The sequence below is a fragment of the Emys orbicularis genome, chromosome 6, assembly GCF_028017835.1.
Source record: "Emys orbicularis isolate rEmyOrb1 chromosome 6, rEmyOrb1.hap1, whole genome shotgun sequence".
Lineage (NCBI taxonomy): Eukaryota > Metazoa > Chordata > Testudines > Emydidae > Emys > Emys orbicularis.
Window position 1 is genome coordinate 111,161,068 of NC_088688.1, and position 20,219 is coordinate 111,181,286.

Genomic DNA, 20,219 nt, shown 5'->3' on the forward strand with positions numbered 1-20,219 from the left:
TCATGGATTCAACAACTTTCTTTGGCAATGAGTTCCACAGTCAACACTGAATATTGTGTAAACGGATAATGGTTTTGAATTTGCAATATTTTAATTTTTTTTTCATTAAATGCCATGTTAGGAGGTAAACCCAAGTTGGTTATGTTCATTTCAATTTCTGTCTGAGGAAAATTTCATTTGGCAGAATTCTGCTCCGGTGTGCAAGTTGAATCTCATCTCTGATATTGTGCTGTTTTTGGATGTGTCTGGGAGGGACACATACACGGAGAGAAGAAGGTGAAGCTCTATAGTACTAGAAGGGAACAGAAGATCAGAAATGAGATCTGACGTATGGATCTGTGTAAATCTGAGAGTAGAAATTTGCCCCATATTTGTTAAGCACAAACAGATAAAGTTAGCACAAATAGAAAATTAATTTTAAACTTTAAAAGAGGGTTTAAAAATAGTGGGAAATAAAATATTTTTCAAATGCACGTACAAAAAGGCTTCCAGTTCTTGTTCGGAGGCATCTAAGACTAAAAATCTGTGATCTGTGTTTGGATTTGCATAATACTAGCAATTGAAAAAAATCAAGTGTAAATAATATCTATCATATCACAACTGCTTGATTATTTCTGTTGGGCAGTTTAGCACCTTTAAAATTAGATTGGGCATTGGAATAAATCTGTGCATATAAGAAAAATCTTAGGGGAAAAAAAGGCAAGAAACTGCTAATATTCTTATTTTATATTGAGTCACCAGTTACCACTAAATTGGCATTCACTATTTAGGTCATGATCTTTAGCTGTAGAAGGTATTCTGACAAATTTATATTGTTAAATACTTACTGAACAGTTAAGGGCAACTGCGGTGTACTGCAATCTGGTTACTCATGCTCTCTGTCACACTGCAGTTGTATTATGTTCTGTTCATAAAACAAAACCAAATGTTTAGGGTGATTTCCTGTCCCTTCCCATCCGCAAGCAACGTGCCTGAGACACAGAAGAACCAATGCATAATGAGGATAACAGGGTGTAGAGAGGGCAGGCTGAATGGCTGTCTCTAGATTTGAGTGGCTGTCTCAACAGCAAAGCTGAAGGGAATTTTGAGAGAGTAAACAACATGGACTGTGGATCCGCTTACAACCCAAAACCGCTCAGTGAAGTAATATGTTAGGGCTGCAGATGCTACCAGAGCTGGGAGGCCATGCTAGCGCAGACACAGTTGCTTTACTGGTACTCCAAGACCAAGAGGAGATAAGTCCATCCATTCCCCCACACGTGTATCCCCACATGTCCCTCTGGAGAGCCCTTGCAAAATGTCCATGGGCTTGGTTTTTGCACAGAGGTGAAGGATTTGGTCCTTAGTTGTTTAATGTAAATTCTGGTAGTAAAATTGTTTTCCCACCAAATTATTTTGCTTTAAAAAAATTAAACTGAAAATGTTTTTGTCTGAAGCAGTATTTTAGTTCATAGCTAATAGGAACACTATGAATTTACAGTATGTCATCTAGGTATTAACATTAATATTTACTTCCATTCAGGAATTCCTTTAATATACGTCATAGTGCTGTACTTTATATCTTTACTCACCCTGGAAGAGCTAGAGAACTGCTTTATGGATAAATTGAGTTTCAGAGAGCCACACAATTATCAGTGTGATGTCCTCACATTGCACTTCAATACTTGTTTTGCAATATTGTGTCAATATGACACCGTCATCAGAATGCATTGTTGTCATACTTGTGGCATTGTGCTGTTATTATCTGTGGCTCTCTGTGTTTTATCTCTTTCTACCCTTCCAGCCACTTCCTTGCCTAGAGTCTTTCTGTTGACCAATTTAGAAAATTTGAAAGTGACAGTAACTTTTTTTGTTTTTCTTTGGCCCCTACCTCCACTTTTCTCAACCTTCTTTCCTTGCTTGTCTGCCCTGGCTTTCTTTCCTAGAGATAATTTTCTCTCTCTCTGCATCTTCCCCCTTCCTTATTGCTTATTCCTAACCTCACATCCCCCACACCACTGACTCCTAGATCCTACTTCTAGCTCTAAGTCTTTCCATCTTTTTCTGTTCTCTGTTCCCTTTTCACTTTCTCCCCTTCTCTCCATTCCATGGTCCTTTTCCTTGTTCCGTCTGTTCAATCATCCTGCTTCTGTTCCCTTCTCGTATTCTGTTATCCTCTCCAAAGTTTTCTCTCTCTCTATTGCCTTCTGCCCTGAGAACTCCTATATCTCCTCTCCTTTCCATTCATTTCTTTCCTGTACTCTTCTAGTCCCATCAGCCCATTCTCAGCCCCAACCCATGTACCTTCCCATGCCAACAATCCATCTTCTCCTCCACCTAAGTTTCTCCTCTTCCCTTTGTTCCTTAAACTACTTTGCAATATATTATATTTTCCTGTCCCCTAGTGAAATTTCTTCATTTTATCAGTATTATTAAAAGTGTCTTTGCTGAATACTGCTCTTTTTTCAATGAGCTCTAAATACTACATGGTATTTATTCCATGGCGCCGTTTGAGTTTGGTAATCTCCTTACCAATATGTATCTTGTTACAAGAGAACTTTCTCAGAAACAACATTTTTGATTTGCATCCAATAGCTGTTTTAGTTCATTTCATCCTGACATAGTTCAAAACATTAGTCATTGATTTAAGCGGATAGTACAGCTTCATCAGCATTTTCTATTCATCATTACATTATCTCAAGTTAATTGTTTACAAGCATGACAGAGTTTAATCCTATTACTTCAGACTCTTTTTTTATACTTAACAGCACATCCTTTAGAGAAGCCTCACAGAAACAAAGGTTTATGGTTTAATTTGTCTTAAATAGAAAGACTGTGCAGTACTTAGCCTTTGTAAAGACTTGAAACAATTTCATGATGTGATTTCAGTCTGTGAATAAAATGTAAAGTCTAATTAAAGCTATTTAAGATGACAACTTTCTTCAGGGAATCAAAGAAATAATGCTAAGGTCTGCATTACCAGCCCCATTATGTGGGACTTGTATCTCTTAACCTGTGTACACAGAGAATATTGCTGCTTGTTCAACTCTCATTTTATTTCATGAAAACAATCGAATAGTAAGTCAGTAACCACAGAGAGACTGTTTGTTTTTATGCCTGTTATCTTCTGTGTATCTCAATTGTGTTATTGGGGTATTTTTGTTTCACTAGTTTTTACGCTCTATGTATATAAAATCTGTCTGCTTTATTCTCCTGAGAAACCAAGGTCTTTTGTGCTCAACCATTCATCTAATGTTGCCACCACAGAGCTAGATCTCCATGCTAAGGAAGGAACTTGCAAACTTTGGTCACTCCTTCCCATAGAGAGACAGGCTACTAGAAAAGGGGTATGAGAGAATTGTTCTGCACCATCTGGAAACTCATTCTTCAACTGAGCTCTCGGGCAGGAATTGGGACACCATCACTGGTACAACTTCTAGGGGAATGATGCTGAAGAGATCAGGCCAGATTCTGTGCCCAGTTACTCTGGCATAAATCAGGAATAACACTGATGTGTTCCTCCAGCTTCAGAGCGGTGTAACTAAGTACAGAATTTAGCCCATTGTCTCTTTCCTGACCCACACATTTACAGAAAGCAGGCATTCAAAAACTACTGATCTCGGACTGTTACACCCAAATTTAAGTAATGATGGCAGTTGCCTCTGTGCTTGTGGGTAAGATGCCTTTAAGCTATGGCAACTAACAAAGGTTTGCAGGATTTCTTCATAGTACAATCAAACTGGCTGGCATTTGATTGTTTTTATGCTATTAGATATGACACAGTGTTGTCCAGTTTTCTCAGCTCGGAGTGTGGTTATGGTCAGAGAAGTGACTATAAAATGACATGGTGTTACTGTACATGTATCTCCCCCTGCAATGAGCATTTCACTTTTGCTCAGTTTACAAGTTATTACTATTTATTATTTATGTAGCACAAACATTGCACTAGACACTTGCCGGAGAATAATATGAGAAGGCCCATGTCCTGAAGGGATTGGTTGGTGTGTTGTGGGAAGTGGCTGAGCAAGGGTGTAGTGTATGCCTTATGTAGGGATGGGGGTTGACTGGGAGAGCGAGTGAAATGAGTTTTTTGGAGCTCATTTTGAATGTAATTGGTGTGTGTCTGAGAAAAGATGACTGGGAGAGTAAGTCAGTGTAGTTGTAGGGGTGTCTAGGAGAGAGTGTGAGTCATGGCGGTGGTAATGGCATGTGTCGAGGTAACAAGGGAGAGTGGGAGTGGTGTTCATTGGGGTTGGCGGAGGAATAAGTGGATTGAATAGCGTGAACCCTACGAATCCCCACAATCTGAGCAGGGAAAACCAATCCTGCTTAGTGTTGGCCTCTCTGCACTCCCCTCCCTTGAAACACATCACTGCACACAGCCTTCTTCACAGACAGGAATGCAGATGCATTAATTTAGTACTTCTTGAAGCGGAATTCACTTCAAGAATTCTAGTGACGATAACTGCTCACATATCATCTGCTTTGGGAGAGGGAAATGTTGCAGAGAAAGGGTTTGCCCATTCATGTCCAAGGGAGCCCTCCCTTACAAATTCCATGGAGTCCAGTCTCCATGAGGAAGTGTAGCACAGAGCCCTTTCCACCAGTAAACGGGGATGCAGGTGAGAGTGCCGGCTCTGTGGTATGTTCCACCTTCTCTTGGCCCGGCAAAAGCCCCTCTGCAAATACTCTTACAGGTTAACTCTGCTTCTCTCTTGATTTCTTTCCTGGGTTGAGTGGGGATCTAGTCTGGGAATATCCCTTGTTCAGACAATTTTAAATATTAAAATTGCAGCCATTCTGGAACATTTTTTTAAAAAAAAATTTGTTTTGGTTCTTTAGCAGTACAGTTAGCATTGGATTCAAGGAGTATTAGTGCAATGTTTGCTGTAGAGTTTGCAGTATTCCCTCTTGCTGATAATCTTCAGGATGAGTTGTGTACTGTTATCTCCAGAGGCCAACCATCCCAGAAGATCACTTTACAAATATAGTGGTTTTTTTAATTTATAACAACATATGCTTCAAAGTGTGATAGCAGACATCATAATGTAATTCTAATTTATTCAGAAAATGTTCCTTACCAGCCTGATTCAGTTTCTTCATTAATAATACCCAGTAGGTATAGATTTCTCATGTTGACCTCATGCTTCTTCTCATCTGCTTTGTGAAGATGTTTTTTTTTTATTATCTTGATAAAGGAAGAAAATGTGACATTGTCCCCAGCAGATGTATTTTCTAAATCATTAACTCAGATTTCCACATTCAAGGAAACGTGAAAACGTGTCTAATCAAGTCAGAGAGAGCCTTTTGAACCCCAAGTCCCATCCTTTGTAAATGGAATTGATGATTTTCAGGCATGCACACAGCATAAACTTACTAGGGAAAATAACCAGGAGTCACATGATGTGATCTTCAAGACACATGACTTTTTAAAATGTCTGTGATGAAGTAAGTGAGCATCAAGAAAATGACCCATTATCCTGAAAACAACCATGAGCAGTCAACAAAAAAATTACTGAGGACAAAGGAAAGAGAAGAGAATCATCACTGTGAAAGAAAAGCTGCTAGCCAAGAGGTGCAACCACAATAAAGAAATTGGTGGGGACAGGGAAATACGCCACAAGTGAATCTTGCATCTATATTTAGGATGGACACCATCAGGACAGTAAGAAGTTAGGGGAGAAATCTCATCTTTTCCCTTTCCTCCCTACATCCCCACCCAGTTTATTGTGCCTTTTAGTGTTATCGTGAGCACTGTAAAATAAACAGCTGAGGGGATCATTCTATGCCAGTTCTGACCCCATCTGAGGCATTTCAATGCATGGTAAAGCTAGTCAGGAAAACTGTCTTATTTCATATAGAAAATTTCAAATAAAATGATTGTTTTTCCCATTTTTAATCTTTTTTCAGTTTTTCATGGAAAAACTAAATACCAAACAGCTTTTAACACTAAAAAATGTTCAGTTTTAATCAAAAACCTGAAAAAAAATTGATGAAGGCAGAAATTTTCTCAGGAAATTTTTTGTTTTGGTAGGGGGAAAAAAGTGTGGCAATTTTTTTTCAACCAGTTCTAAGGCTAGGTCTACACTACGGGGGGGAGGGGGGGGAGGGGTGTTGACCTAAGATACACAACTTCAGCTACATGAATAGCGAAGCTGAAGATGCGTATTTTAGGTCGACTTACCTGGCTGTGAGGACGGCGGCGAGTCGACCCCTGCCGCACCGCCGTCAACTCCGCTTCCGCCTCTTGCCGCGTTGGATTTCCGGAGTCGACGGCAGAGCCATCGGAGATCGATTTTATCGCGTCTTCACTAGACGCGATAAGTCGATCCCCAATAGATCGATTGCTACCCACCGATCCGGCGGGTAGTGAAGACGTGCCCTAAGGCATAGTCAGTAGGCCTTCCTGTGACCCTGGGTGCTTCTAGATCTGGGAATGCTGCTTGTTCTCTCTTCAGCTCTGAAGTTAGAGGTCTTTTCCTGTCCTGAGATATTTAGTCAGCACTTTCCTCCTACATGTGTGCATGCACATAAACACACACACACACACACACACATATATATAAAGCCAAATTGAAATTATAGTTGCAGTTAAACCAAATGCTATTTACACAGGTTAAAAAAAAAAAATCTATATCGCTTCCTTGAGCCTCCAAGGCTAGTTTTACTGGCCAAACTAAGACTATCCTAACATATAATCCATAGCTTTATAGTCTTTTCCAGATTATATTGGATTTTAATTAGTCTCATTGTAAGGGGTCAGTAACCTTATTCAATGCTAATTGGGTGCTGAAATGAAAAAAATAGGTACATTAAAAAAATCTCTATAAGTAGCAAAAGGAAAGATTTGATAATGAGATTTACTCCACTGTACATTCAGATTTCCCATTTATTTCAGAATAGTCTGTCTAATTTACCTAACCGCTTCTTAGGATAGCTGTGGAGGGACAGGGGCACACATGTGCCTGTTGGTGGGTGTGACGTGAGTTTTGGAAAGAGAGAGGCTCAGTTATAAATGAAGTTATAAATAAGAAGATTTAGATTTGATGACGCTGATCCTGAAGTATAGATTGGAAGATTCTTCATAAATAGATACTTTGTAAAGCGCTTTGAGATCTAGTGATGGCAAAGCGCTATATAAGAGCTAGTTGTTGTTGAAAGAGGTGGAGCGGGGGCGGGAAGGGGTGGACTGGGAGGAAAGGCAGGGGGGCCGGGGAAGGAATGGAGTGGGGGCGGGGCCTGACGCAGAACCGGGGGATTGAGCACCCGCTGGCAGATTAGAAAGTTAGTGCCGCTGATAGCTGTGTATCTAGTAGTTTGACATAGAATCATAGAATCGTAGGACTGGAAGGGACCATAATAGGTCTTCTAATCTAGTCCTCTGCTCTCCAGGCAGGATTAAGTATTATCTAGCATAATTATAAAAACATAAACCGGTAATTCCTGCCAAAAGAAAATTGACTCAGAAGACTCTTAGCTCTACTTTCATACTATTCTATTCGGATGCACAATTTGATATGTTCCAGCCAACATTTCCAAAAATACAATAGTTTTCCACACAAAAATGAAAAAAATAGAGAAAAAGCAGCTGCTCCAAATCCCAGTCTCTCTAGGATCTCAAAGTCATCAATTAGAAAACAGTAATGACACCAACTCTCTCACACCAATAGAAATTGGTCCAATAAAAATATTACCTCACCCACGTTGTCTCTCTGGTAATGACACTGTAAGTATGGTATGAATATGCTGAGTCCCTAAACAGTCTTCAGAAGAGCACACTGTCCCAGAGTTAAATCCTGATATGACATCTTTGGAGTTAATGGGAGCCTTTGACTTCAGTGGGTGCAGAATTGAGCCCTTAGAGTTTGGCTTCACTGGCAACTCAAAACAATAACAAAACACACCTTTGAAACTACATTTCCTCCCAGAGCACTAGGGTGTTTGTCTACAGTCACTAGGGTGTTTTTCTACCTATGTTTTAAACCACACCCATTACCTCAGTATCTGGTTTCCCTCTGTTATATCAATTTTGATGGAAGAAATGGGCCCAGAGAGTCAAATGTGTTAACATGACCCTGTCATTGCACAACATTAAACAGTTGTAAACAAGGTTCGGGGTTTGGTATACAGAGACGTCAGCCATCTTAGTTCTATGGTAAACACACATTAAAAATTCTTTAATCTTTTCTTAAAAAGAAGGAAAAAGAGCTAAAGTGTTTGAAAAGTAAAGTATTGAGTAAGTCTTTTAGTTTAACAACACTCCTTGTTCTCTTTCCCTTTAGCTGGAGAGAGAGTTTTCTCCTCCTCCTAACAGTTTTTTAGCTGGTATTAAAGATAGTAATAACTTTTGAGAAAAAGAGTTAGTTGAGATATGCTGGAGCTGCTGTTGTTAAAGTCTGATCCCATTTTGTAGAAGACAAATACACACACAAGAAAGTAGAGAGAAGAACAGCAAAGGTAGAAAATGCAGCTTCTCCCTCTGGTGTAGATTCTCACTTGCAACCTTACTGCAGAAATATGCAGCCACAGCATGCGCATGGTCTTATCAACCACTGCAAGACATAGCAAACTGGTACCAACATTGGGCTATGTAGGGCATTGCTTTTAGCTGCCTCGTTGGTCACAGTCTTACAGCACTGTTGCAAAGTATACAGCCTTGGCCAGCTAAGCCAGTCTCTTATTAAACAGAAAGGCAAAAAAGAGAGATAGGACAGAGAAGAAATAAGGTGGGGAATGAAAAGGACACACAAATGGGGGGGGGGTGACAGCAGGAATCAAAGTTTCATAGTTCCCAAGTGGCGTTCAGGATTTAATCAAAGCCGGTAGTGGTGGCAGATGTCATCTGGGTCCCTCTCTCTGACCCCGTCTGGTCAGGACTTCTTTCAGGACCAGGATGACAAAGGGCCAGCAGTGTCACAGTGGATCCTAGGAGACGGAGGATGTGTCAGCCGCAGTGGTGAAGCTTACTCCTTCTGGTCCACCTGTCTCCCCATCCGAAGTAGTTGATAGCGTGTTTTTCTTCCCCAAGTATTTTCTTTTAAGAACCCCCATAAGACAGCAATGGGTGAAATAGCCCATCCTTTCAGTATTTTGTCCAACAATTCTGGGCCATTGATTTCCGGTTCCACGCTTCTCTTGTTTATCGGCATGGTCTTTATACGCCCCTTGAATTATATCAGGTAGGCCTTTTTGTTTGGACTAATTCAGTCTTTCTGACTCCATTTTGCACCTTTTTTCCATCAACATTTATTATTCTAGGTTATTGCGGTATTTTATGACCTTTCACTCACTTCTTACAGTTGGGCTCACAATTAAGTTAAAATGGAGGCCCAATTGTTTCAATACCTCTGGGACTTCCTCTGTGCTATCTCAGTTTTTTGCTCTGCTCAAAGAGATATGCTAACCCCTTTAATGGAGCCCATTGGACCCTCATGCCTGCATGACTTGACAGCAATACCTCTGAATCTCAATAAAGAGTTTTAGTACCTACGCCTAGGGTGACTCAACAGAACAGGACTGCAGGGTCTTAGACCTTCCACCTTGTTACATATGTATTTAATTTTTATTCAGGTTTGTGAAGGTGCTTACTTCATACACATATGTTATAGTAAGTTCCATGATTTTTTTGCACTTGGTTTCCATATTCTTTTTCCTAAAAGAAGGCCAATACTTAGCTACTGCAATCCAATTATGGGGAGAAGTACAAACAGCAATCATAGTAGTCTGAAACTATCAGCACCTTTCCCATATTAAAAAATGTAAAGAATGAAACCATGGGAGCCTATAATTTTCCTTTGGGTGAAGAAACCTTGTCCTCCCCCCAGGAAGGATACACAAGATCTGAAATGCAACAGAACCACCTCTGTACCCCTTGCAAAAAATGGAGCAGTGCTCCACAGTTGGTCTTTTCCTGACACTGTGCAAGGGAGTTTCTGGGCAGTCCAGCATGGCCACTGAATCAACAAACTGCATGTGGTCACTGGCCAAAATGCCTATATAGGTCATGAAGCATAGCAGGCCACATTAGTGAGGTTATTGTAGAGCATTCTGCCCATACAAGCCCCAAAAGTCATGCACAGGCAATTTGTCCATTTGAGCTTTGTGCAGCTGATGATGATTTCCTCATAAATTTAGAGAGTTTATTTTGTATAGTAGTTTTGCTTGCTTTTTCTCTCTTTTGCAAATCAAATTTTGTAGGAAAACAATATCAAGTGATAGGTTGCATTGGAGAGAGGAGAGGAAATGTGGGGACAAGAGACAGCTGGAGTTTGAGAGCCCATTTGTCTCTTTTGACACATTTTATTGACTGATTGATCACCACTTTCACAGAAAGATGCCAAAACTGTCTGGAATAAATACAAGCATATATTCTAGTTGGCTTCTGCAATCTAAGCAAAAAAGAGGTTCTCTAACTTAAGTTTGATGCCAAGGCAAGAATCTGCCCCTATCTAAACACTTCTTCCATGCCAATTGACATCACAATGTTATTATATTGTTTGTTTATCAAGTATCAAATATACTCATTAAAACGTATGGAGAGACCCATGCTCACCTTTGTAACAGAATGTCTCAGGAATAGTGTCTGATGTGATCTGACTTCTCAAATGTACTCATTCTTCCTGCTTTGCAGGCATACCTGGAAGTGACTATGTCAATGCCAACTACATAGATGGTTACAGAAAGCAGAATGCTTACATAGCAACACAAGGGGCTCTCCCAGAAACCTTTGGAGATTTCTGGAGAATGATGTGGGAACAACGGGGTGCAACTGTGGTCATGATGACAAAACTGGAGGAAAGGTCCAGGGTAAGAAAGAACTTTATTGCTTTTGTAGATTGATTAAAAAAAATTTTTTAAACTTGTATCTGCTTTATCATTTACATAAGTTTTTCATTCAAATTTGCCTCTGAGTTTTTGCCCAATCCTCTCCGTATCTGAAATATTTAAGTGATAGCTAATAATAGTGTCTTTATTATTAAATGTGGAGCTACACAGCCATGCCACTTTTTTCTTAGTCTATTTTCTAGTGACTAGGAAACTTGACATCCCATCATCTTTAATGGTTTCTCCAGCCATTTCAACTAAGTCTGAACTAAACTGCAATGATGTTTTGATGCAACTTAATATTTTCTAATTGAACCATTTTCACTTAAAATTATAATTGAATTTTGTTATTACTGTTAGTAATGGGGCCAAAATATGTTAGGCTTTGTTCAAACACATAGGAAGACATCATCTTTTTGTAATATTGAGCTGCTGAATATTTTGTGTTCCCACACAAAATGAGCAAATATCAGCTAACATGTTATTTGGCAAATTTTTATTCTGATTAAAACAACCTGCAAGCTGTATTAATGATTCCCAGATAGAACAATGTCAATTTGGCATGTGATAACTAGAAGTCTACTTTTCTACCAAGAACCAAATAGGGATCACTGCCTGAAGTGATAAAAATAAAAATAAATTCAAACTTTTGGCCTGTCAGAAAGTTGGCCCTAACTTAATGAGAAATGAACCATTTCTTGAACTTCGAATTATTTGTTAAAATAGTGTACATCTTTGCACTTCTGTATTTTCTTGTTTGTTTTTTAACATTGTGAAACAGCATATTTGTACCTGACTTCTAGCCCAGTTTGTGCAGGTTTGGATAAGATTCAGATAAGAATCCAAACTTTGGCTGCTTATCTGAACAAAACATCTCAACTTCATGAGACTTATCCATCATTAGAAACAAGAATAGGGGATTGGAAGTGTCACTTCCTGCACTAGAACAAAAATATGGCTGAATCATCTTTTCATAAGGAAGTTAAGATATGTCACCATCACTCAACTTTTGGACATATTCTGTTGACTTCATTTTAGTTAAAATCAATGAGTACTCAGCTGTGGATAAAAATATAAGAAGGGTGTTATATTTGCACATAGGGCTGCTAAAAGAAAAAAATGTTTCTTACTAATACATGCCAAAAACAGAAGACAAATTATCTATGGTGTTTCAACTATGAGGCCTTCACCAGGAATAATCTGTAAAGGTCAAAGTAAAATTAGGGAAGCTGGAGATGGAATGCAGGGTATGTATGTGATCAGAAAAGAAATAATGGAGTGGGTGGGTATCAGAAAAAATAGCATGACTGTAATGTTAAATTAAAAATAAGGATTTTTTAATCATTGTGAAAAGAATGGAGGTGGTCCACCAAGGTCGAAATAAGCCACTGGGGTCGAAAAGTATCTAGAGTCAAGAAAAGTTCCAACTGGGGCAAAAAAGGGAGAGAGGGGAAAATATGCTGTCATACAAAAGTCTTTAAATCAGTAAAAAGTAGACTGTGCATCTGACCAGATCATAGTTTATATATAAGCAGTTTATGTGTAAGCTCCATTTTTTAAATTAGAACATTTTTAGTTTATTGAGATGGTAGCAAAACAAAATCCACTGTAATACTTCATTCCTTTCTGTAATGACATTAACTTCTCTTCCCATGTTGGATGTATACAGGGCTGTGCTGCTTATGTAACTTGAACTTCGTGACTGCACTACTTTTGGTTTGGAGACTTATTGGTGTACAGATTTGGCCTCTTCCCATTTCAGAACCTATTAGAAATAAAGGAATAGTGTCCAGTTCAGGCAAGATATAGCAGTTAAATTATAGACTCAGTGCCTGCATGTAAATTCAACTTCCATTAACATCACTGCCCACACATACCTGTTGATAATGAGTCCATTGCCGAAAATATTTTTCTCAGAATACTTTATTTTATCTTGATGCCCCAGGCCTTACTTAGCCCAGGAACCGAAAGTTATTTTGACTTAGGCAAATGAAATTCTGCCCATTTCCTCACTAGTTGCTTCTAATAATAAAGTTACTTCTAAATGGCATCAGTACTACTCTAAAGTCTGATGATAATGAACAGTCCTTTGCAGAAGGTCTTTTTACTTATCTTAACACTACAGGTCGTTGCTCCATGTACAGAAACTTGTTTTGAAATAACCAAATAAAATTCTGCTCATTCTCTTTACTAATTGCTTATTGCAGTTTCAAGCTAACTCTGCTCTCTGCTGACTGTACCCTGAAAAGAGCTGATCAGAATAATAATCACCTTTACATATGATTTGCATTCAGTGGCAACACATTCCTTGAGTGTAATGACAGTCCAGACAGTCCTAGTCAGTTGACTGTCTGTGTGTTTCTTTCATTTATGATTTAGCTCATTCTTAGTTCATAAGTGAAATGAGTTTCATGCAGTCAGCCTGGTCAATAATAGTCCATGTAACATGTAATCTCAATACATAATTTAGCAGAATGGGCAATTTCATTTAAGGTGGAGCTTGCAAATGTGAAAATATGACACTTAGGTTACCTCTTCCCCTCCTAAGATAGCATCTTCAGATAATGTCATTAATGGTATTACTAGTGGGGTAGAAGTGTGAATCCCTAGTCTAGGAAAGAATATGATTAGAAGATTACATGTTTTTTTCTACACCATCATTTCTTTATACAGCACAAGACCAAATGAAATTTCAAAAATTAGATATAAACACTATTACACGCTAATGAAGATTAGGACATCCTTTAGTTTTGTTTTTCTTGTTCTTTGTTCCCTTTTCTGTCCGCTTTCGTGTCTTGACATCCCTGATCATTATCTCTTCTGCAAAGGAAGATCATTCCTCTCTGGGACTTCATCTCCTTTTCTATCTTCATGTCTTCGTTTTGTTTACCTTGCTTTTTTCATTGTTCAGTGCTGGAGCTTGGCATCAGGCTTTTTAACCTGTGCTGCATGGATAAAGGGTTTTTTTTAAATGGCATCTGCAGAAGCAAACTAAGTTGGTTCATTAACATGTGTTAGATGTCTGACTAACCTCAGCTTTGAGAACTTACATATTTAACAGCTGAGAATGTCAAATGAAGATGTTACAGTGAATTAGTTATTCATTTGTTTGGCTATTGGGAAGCTGCAGAATAAAGAAAGCTCTTTCATATATAACCCTTCACACATTGTTTTTGTTTTAAATGTCATCTCTGCAATCTCACCTGACCTAATCCAGACCTCAGAGAGGAAATCAGTCCCATTACTCTGCTATCACATACGTAATTTATATGAAAAAGGATTATACACACTGCAATGCATGGAAAAATGTTGATAACATATTTATTACATGCATGAGTTTAATCTGAATGAAATAAAAGGAAACCATTAAGGGGTGAAAACTAGAGCTTAGGAAAAGCAGTTAACTGTTACAGTACAGGAACACACAAGACAATTTAAAGCATTAATATTATGGTGTGAGAGTTTCTGGATTGATTCCCGCCCCCTCCAAAATTTACATTTTTAGTGCCAGATCTTTTTGGTTTGTTGCATTCTCAGGGGACCTCCATGCCATAGCAAGCGGTCCCAAATTGTTTCCATGCTACAATCAACATATGCATTTATCTGAGGAGCCAGGTGGGGACAGGGGACCTCAGTGTGGAACAAACGGAAATGTTGTTACATCGAGGCAACGTTTGTATTATCCACTAGGTCACCATATATTCCCCTCAAAGATATTGTTTGGGGTAGGACATTGTAGCAGGTAATTCCATTGCAAGAGATCTTAAACCTCCCATTCCTTATTCTAATTCCTTGGCATAGACTCTCTCCAGAATGTTCTGGGATAGACACAGTGTTCATTTTTACTTCCTCCTCATTGCTATCACTGACAATATTTTCCTCGCTGGGGCATCACTAACATGGTGTTCATAGCCAGAATCTTCTGTCACAACCCCTCTCCCCCCCCCCCCCCCGCCAAATTAGAACCAAATACAATATAAGGCTTGCAGCAACTGCTTCAGCAATATTAACCTGAATTTAAACTTCTGGATTGATGAGGAACTACTTATTACTTACACCGATGCTTCATACTTTCCTCACAGCTAATGACCAGCTGGAAGAGTCAAGTTCCCGTCACTTTGCTGCAGGCCCTTAAGTTGAACTTGCCAGTCATTAACTACCAGGAAATGGAGACTGTTGCAAGCTACGAATATATACAAATGCGAACAAAAAATAATTAATTGGCTATGTGGCAGTTGAACTACATGTTGCCATAGACACAGTGAGCTGTATGCAGAAATAGTCTTTTCCTACGTGTCAAAGACCAGTAGGAAAGCAGGATCATCTTTCCATTAATTTAATAATGAAACAATGAGACCCTCTGTACCAGTCCTATATTAGTGCAATAAGAACAACTGGGAATAATTAAGGGCCATAGGCTTTGCTTCTATTTGAAGTATTTATCATGGTTAAAGAGAATTAAGTGCCTTTTGTGTGTGTTTGCCATCTTTAGAGGATAACTACATATAGTTTCAGCAGTGCAATAGCTACACACTGGGTTCATGCAGCCCAGAATCCCCCTTGGCACTCGGTGTTATGCTACTCCACCTTGGTATGTGCCATCCTCTTCATTGTGTTCTGAGTCCAACCATTAGCAACCTGCTCCTCCATAGCCACTTGTGGAGAAGCCAAGAGGGGTTCTGCTCTACTTGGAGAAGCTTGATAATATACGTTCACTGTAACAGCTAGGCTGTTTTTGTTTGGTGAGTGTTGTGTGTGTTTTTTGAGAGTTCAGGACTATATGTCACCCAGTCAGAACACTCAGTTTGAAGTCCCAATGTTTTGAGAGGTTTATAATCCATCACACATGTAAAAAAAATGGAGGTGCTGCAATGTATACACAGCATATGCCCACACACTAGAAAAGTAAAAGGGACCAGGACATCCATTTACTTGAGGGTTGGAATTACAATTTTGATTTTATTTTTTGATAGGGAGAGGGGAGTATTGAATGGCATCAGGCAAGTTTTATAGCGGTTCTAGAAGTACAGAAAGCAATGCTAAAAAATGTTTGGCTGTGCAACAAATCCAATATGCAACATGGTTGCTCCTAAAGTCTGTTTAGTATGAATATCATTGATGCAAATGCATGGTGTGCCTCGTTACACACCATGGACATTCAGAATTTCAAGGCAGCTCTGGGTATAATCCCCAGATTCTTCTGCTCCAGAAGCACAGGTCTCTACCACATGAGGTGAATTTCCATTTGCTGATGGCAGAAATGGGCCTGCGATACGCTGAGCAGCTCTGATTGCATCCAATGGAAAGCAGTGGCACATATACACTAGTCAGTTCACAGCTGAGGTGTAGTTTTGTTTTCTTGGCTGCCTGGAAGACACGAAGGACTTTCAAACAGATACATACTTAGGATACATTTTGATAGGATTGTGATAAAGATAGTTTTTAATTTGTAATACTGGCCCTTTGCGGGAGAGAAATAGATTCATTATCTTTCAGCTTAGGTAGGTTTTGATAGGTTGTACTGAAGGCATATGCAGCCTAAGTGACAGTGATCCACATCTTCACTAATATGGCTATGAAAGTAGAAGAGTCATCAATACTTTCATTTAACTGTTTTTTGGGTTTTTTTTGCAAATAACATGTATAACCTGAACACTCTATCTTTTACTTAATCCAAACAAAGTGTCAATGGTTAGCATACAAACATTGTTTTTGCACTATGCAGTATAGGCTGGGTGTATTCATTTTTGAAAAGTGATGAATACTTAATGTAAACAGACGACCAGCCACAAAAATAATGGTTACTTACTGTGGAAACTAGAAGAATATGCATGTCTTTATCTGGTAAACTAGCTAGAAATTCTCAGCTTTCTGCTCTCCACAGCCATGCTGTCAGGAAAGGAAGGATGTTGCAAGTGGCACTTCTTTCTTGCTGAATAATACTATCTTCTTACATGGGAAGAGATAAGCACTTGATTTGCTATTCCTTTTTGATTTAGGATGGCAAACCAATAACTTCTGGATCAATAAGGAACTATCAGTATTACTTTGTTTTTAACTCTCTTAGAATGTTAAGTGTAAAAAGGATAAGAATTGATGGGAGTTAAATCTAGCCAAAAAAAAAAAATTGCATTACTGGCAAAACTGTTGCTAGACCATGCATACAGCAGATTCACAAAAAGTAAATTCAAAATGTATAGGTTTTGTACTGCTTTTTGTTCACTATGACAAAATGCATCTGGTTATTCTTATAACACTGGAAGTGTTCTATTCTGTTGTGGGATCAGTTCATCCTGTCACATTTGTAAAACTCAACCATACGGCAATCCAGTAAGGGGGAGATTTTCAAAGGCACAATGGGCAGTTTGCTGCTCATCTCCGACTGAAAGTAAGTGTAATTTGGGTGCCTCACTCCTTTAGGATTCTTTCACAATCTCATCCTAAAATTGCACTGACTCAAACTGCATTCACCAAATCAAATATTTAAACATTAATTCCCTTTTTCATGCTCTGTTATGGATAGAGGCACAGTGAAAATGTAAACAAGGGAACTCGCCTGAAATCCATGTTGCACAATTGTTCTGTCACCCACAAGAAGGCTATGCAAATCCCAGTTCTTCTATGTCTTATACATTTGGGATTGATGAACATACAAATAGAGTATGTAGTTGGATGAAGTTATTCTAAGGTGGCTTTTCTTAGTTATTTTGGGTAGACCAGATTCTCTGATGAACTAGTAGATTTTCCCTTTCCAGTATGTGTCTGGCAAGTGGTCTCCTCCATCATGTAACCTGGACCCAAAGGATGTGTCACATCAGAGCTGTCCTCACATAATTCTCCCATTGTCCTGGAAAGAGATGACCTACATGTAAAATGAACCATTTTCACTTTGAGCATTTCACACTGCAGGACTAGAGACTTTCTATTTGTTTTTAATGCACATCGTACAATTAGTTCCTGTTCTATGACAACACTTTTCCTTGTTACTACTGTGTAGCAAGTTCTTGATAGGAATATCAAGGTTTAACCGGTTAGTTATTTGAATTTTTGCTCATCTAGCACATTCTGTTGGCAGAAAGCTGTGCTATTCATGAAAAGAAATATGTAGATAATTTAGTGTCTTCTATTTTTGCTTGGTGTTTCTGGGAAATACGCTGCTGTAGGACAGAGATTCTCCTGAATGTACAAGTTCCATACTTTCTGAGCATTATCATCCTTCATTTGGTCCCATCTTACCTGTTTATGTAATACATGATGATTACGTTGTGTTGTCTGTCTTGGTTGTTTTTGTAATGGGTTTTTTGTAAATCTGGATGTTGAATACCCATGCAATGGCAATAGAATATTTTCTTATATGGGTTTTCTAAGCAGTCACTGGAACAATCTGAGCTATAGGACAAATATCTGTGTGGTTATAAGACCTTTGCTTACTGGTTATATCCATTAGTGACTATTCTTTGCAGTTTTGAGATTCAAAAATATATAAAAATTTTCCTTATGCTGTTTTTCATTTTTGTACCATTCTGGCCTGTCACTTCTGGCTTTGGCTGGAACCAAGAAATGGTGTAACAAAATGGGATATGTTCTAAGGGTAGAATATAGCAAACCCACTTTTATTACCTTATTGGACTGATGAATACTCTACATTCTGGGCTCTAAATAGCAAACTTCCCAAATCAGACCTATGTGTTGAGCGAATTTCTATCATATAGGAGCAGAGTGAGTTTTATGAGGTATTCTAATGACAAGGCAAGCTGATCAGGTTATAACGGTACTCCCATGACCTGTAATCTTCTATGCCTATAGCCAAGTGGCATTGTGCTACCCTTACTCACCCAGAATAGTCCTGCTGAAGTCAATGGTAGTATTTATGGAATAAGGTAGTCCTCACTGTGTGTAAGTGCATCACGATCTGGCCCTTACAAAGCATCAAACAAAATGACTGTCCATCTCAGCCTTTAAAATGATCATTGTAAGTAAGACCATTGGGAAAATAATTTTTTATCCTTTTTTCACATTGAATCCCTAAGACTCTGTCTTCATTGACCACATGAAGTGTTTAAAAGAGGTTTAAAGAGTGTTTTAAATTTAACATTGTAAATGCCTGGGTAGATGGTTGAGGCAGGTGGAAGGGAGAATTGTGTTAAAAGTATGATGGGGGTCCAACCTTAGTTTGCTCTCATGTATACCAATCTGTGATGCATTTAGTTTTAAGGATCAAATTAGAAGTAATTTACAGATTTTGTTTTGAATTATCTATTAACTATGTTCCCGTATTAAGAATTTGTACATCTTCCCCACACTGTCATGTAAAGCTTTAATAGAGGCCTAGGGAGGCTGCATGGGGAAGCAGCCAATAGGAGAGAGGCTGGGTGGAGCAGCCAATCCGGGTCCAGGCAGGCCAGGGGCCAGGGCAGGGTAGAGTCAGTTGCTGCTGGGAGCCAAGGGAGGAAGGACTGCATACCCGGAGGGCTGAGAGAACTAAGGATCTTGGACAAAGCAGCTGCTGGCAGGGACCAGGGAAGCAAGAGGGAGCTCCTTGCTGGCTGCTGGGACTGAAGAGCTGAGTGCCCAGAGGTAAGGACGAAGAAGGTGCTGGGGCCATGGGGAAGGGAAATATAGCAGCATTGATGGAGGTTACAGAGGAGCAACAGGAGGCTGCTATTTACAGGGTCCCTGGGTTTGGGCCCAGAGTAGTGCGCAGGCCCAGGTCCCCCACCCTCACCATTGGGGAAATGGCTGGACTGTTGGACAGATATGCACCTCTCCCCCCCGCCCCCCCGAAGGGGGAAACAGATGACGACCCAGCCATAGAGCTGAGGATGCTGCAGTTCTGGGAGTTGAGAGGGGAGCCGTAAGCAGGAGCAGAGCCAGAGAGACAGTGTGCAGACTGTGAATGTGGGCGTTGGCCTCAAGCTAATCCCCAGCATGACTAGGAGGAGGCTCCAGTCAGGCGATGAGGGCTGCACCCCGTGACAATTAGAATCACTGATCTTATCTTAGATACTTTTTTTTAAAATAGGGAGTTAACTTGCTAACTAACTGGTGTGTTACAAGCTGTTTTTGCTGCAAGTTTATTTGAATTGTGTTTAAGAAGAGAGCATTTAAAAGCTAGTATAGAGAGGACCTTAAACGAAATTGAACTATGTTGCAGGAGAGTCTACTGCTTCCATATTTTCAGCCTGATTTTGGAAACCCAAAAGATTTAAGCAATTTGGATAAGCTTCAAGCAAGCTTATAAACTTCTGGGTACTTATCTGAATTTAGCATTTTTAGTTTTACACTCCTTCACTACCTCTTTTACACCCCTGATCTTTTTGAATGTTGGGCCTTTTTAAATTGTCTCAAACTAGGTGATCCAAAAAACGAAGAACCTAAAACCACAAGTAATTTTATAACATCTTGACCTTTATTTT

The 20,219-nt window shown here is 39.3% G+C and overlaps 1 protein-coding gene across 1 annotated transcript in view; it reads left to right on the forward strand.

Annotated features, from left to right (window-relative positions):
- The window catches only part of PTPRD (protein tyrosine phosphatase receptor type D), a 398,081-nt gene that overhangs the window by 333,259 nt on the left and 44,603 nt on the right, over window positions 1–20,219 (forward strand). Inside the window, exon 22 of the mRNA XM_065406322.1 lies at window positions 10,610–10,785. Within this exon, the coding sequence (XP_065262394.1) occupies window positions 10,610–10,785 (176 nt within the window). The remainder of the gene's footprint in view (window positions 1–10,609; window positions 10,786–20,219) is intronic.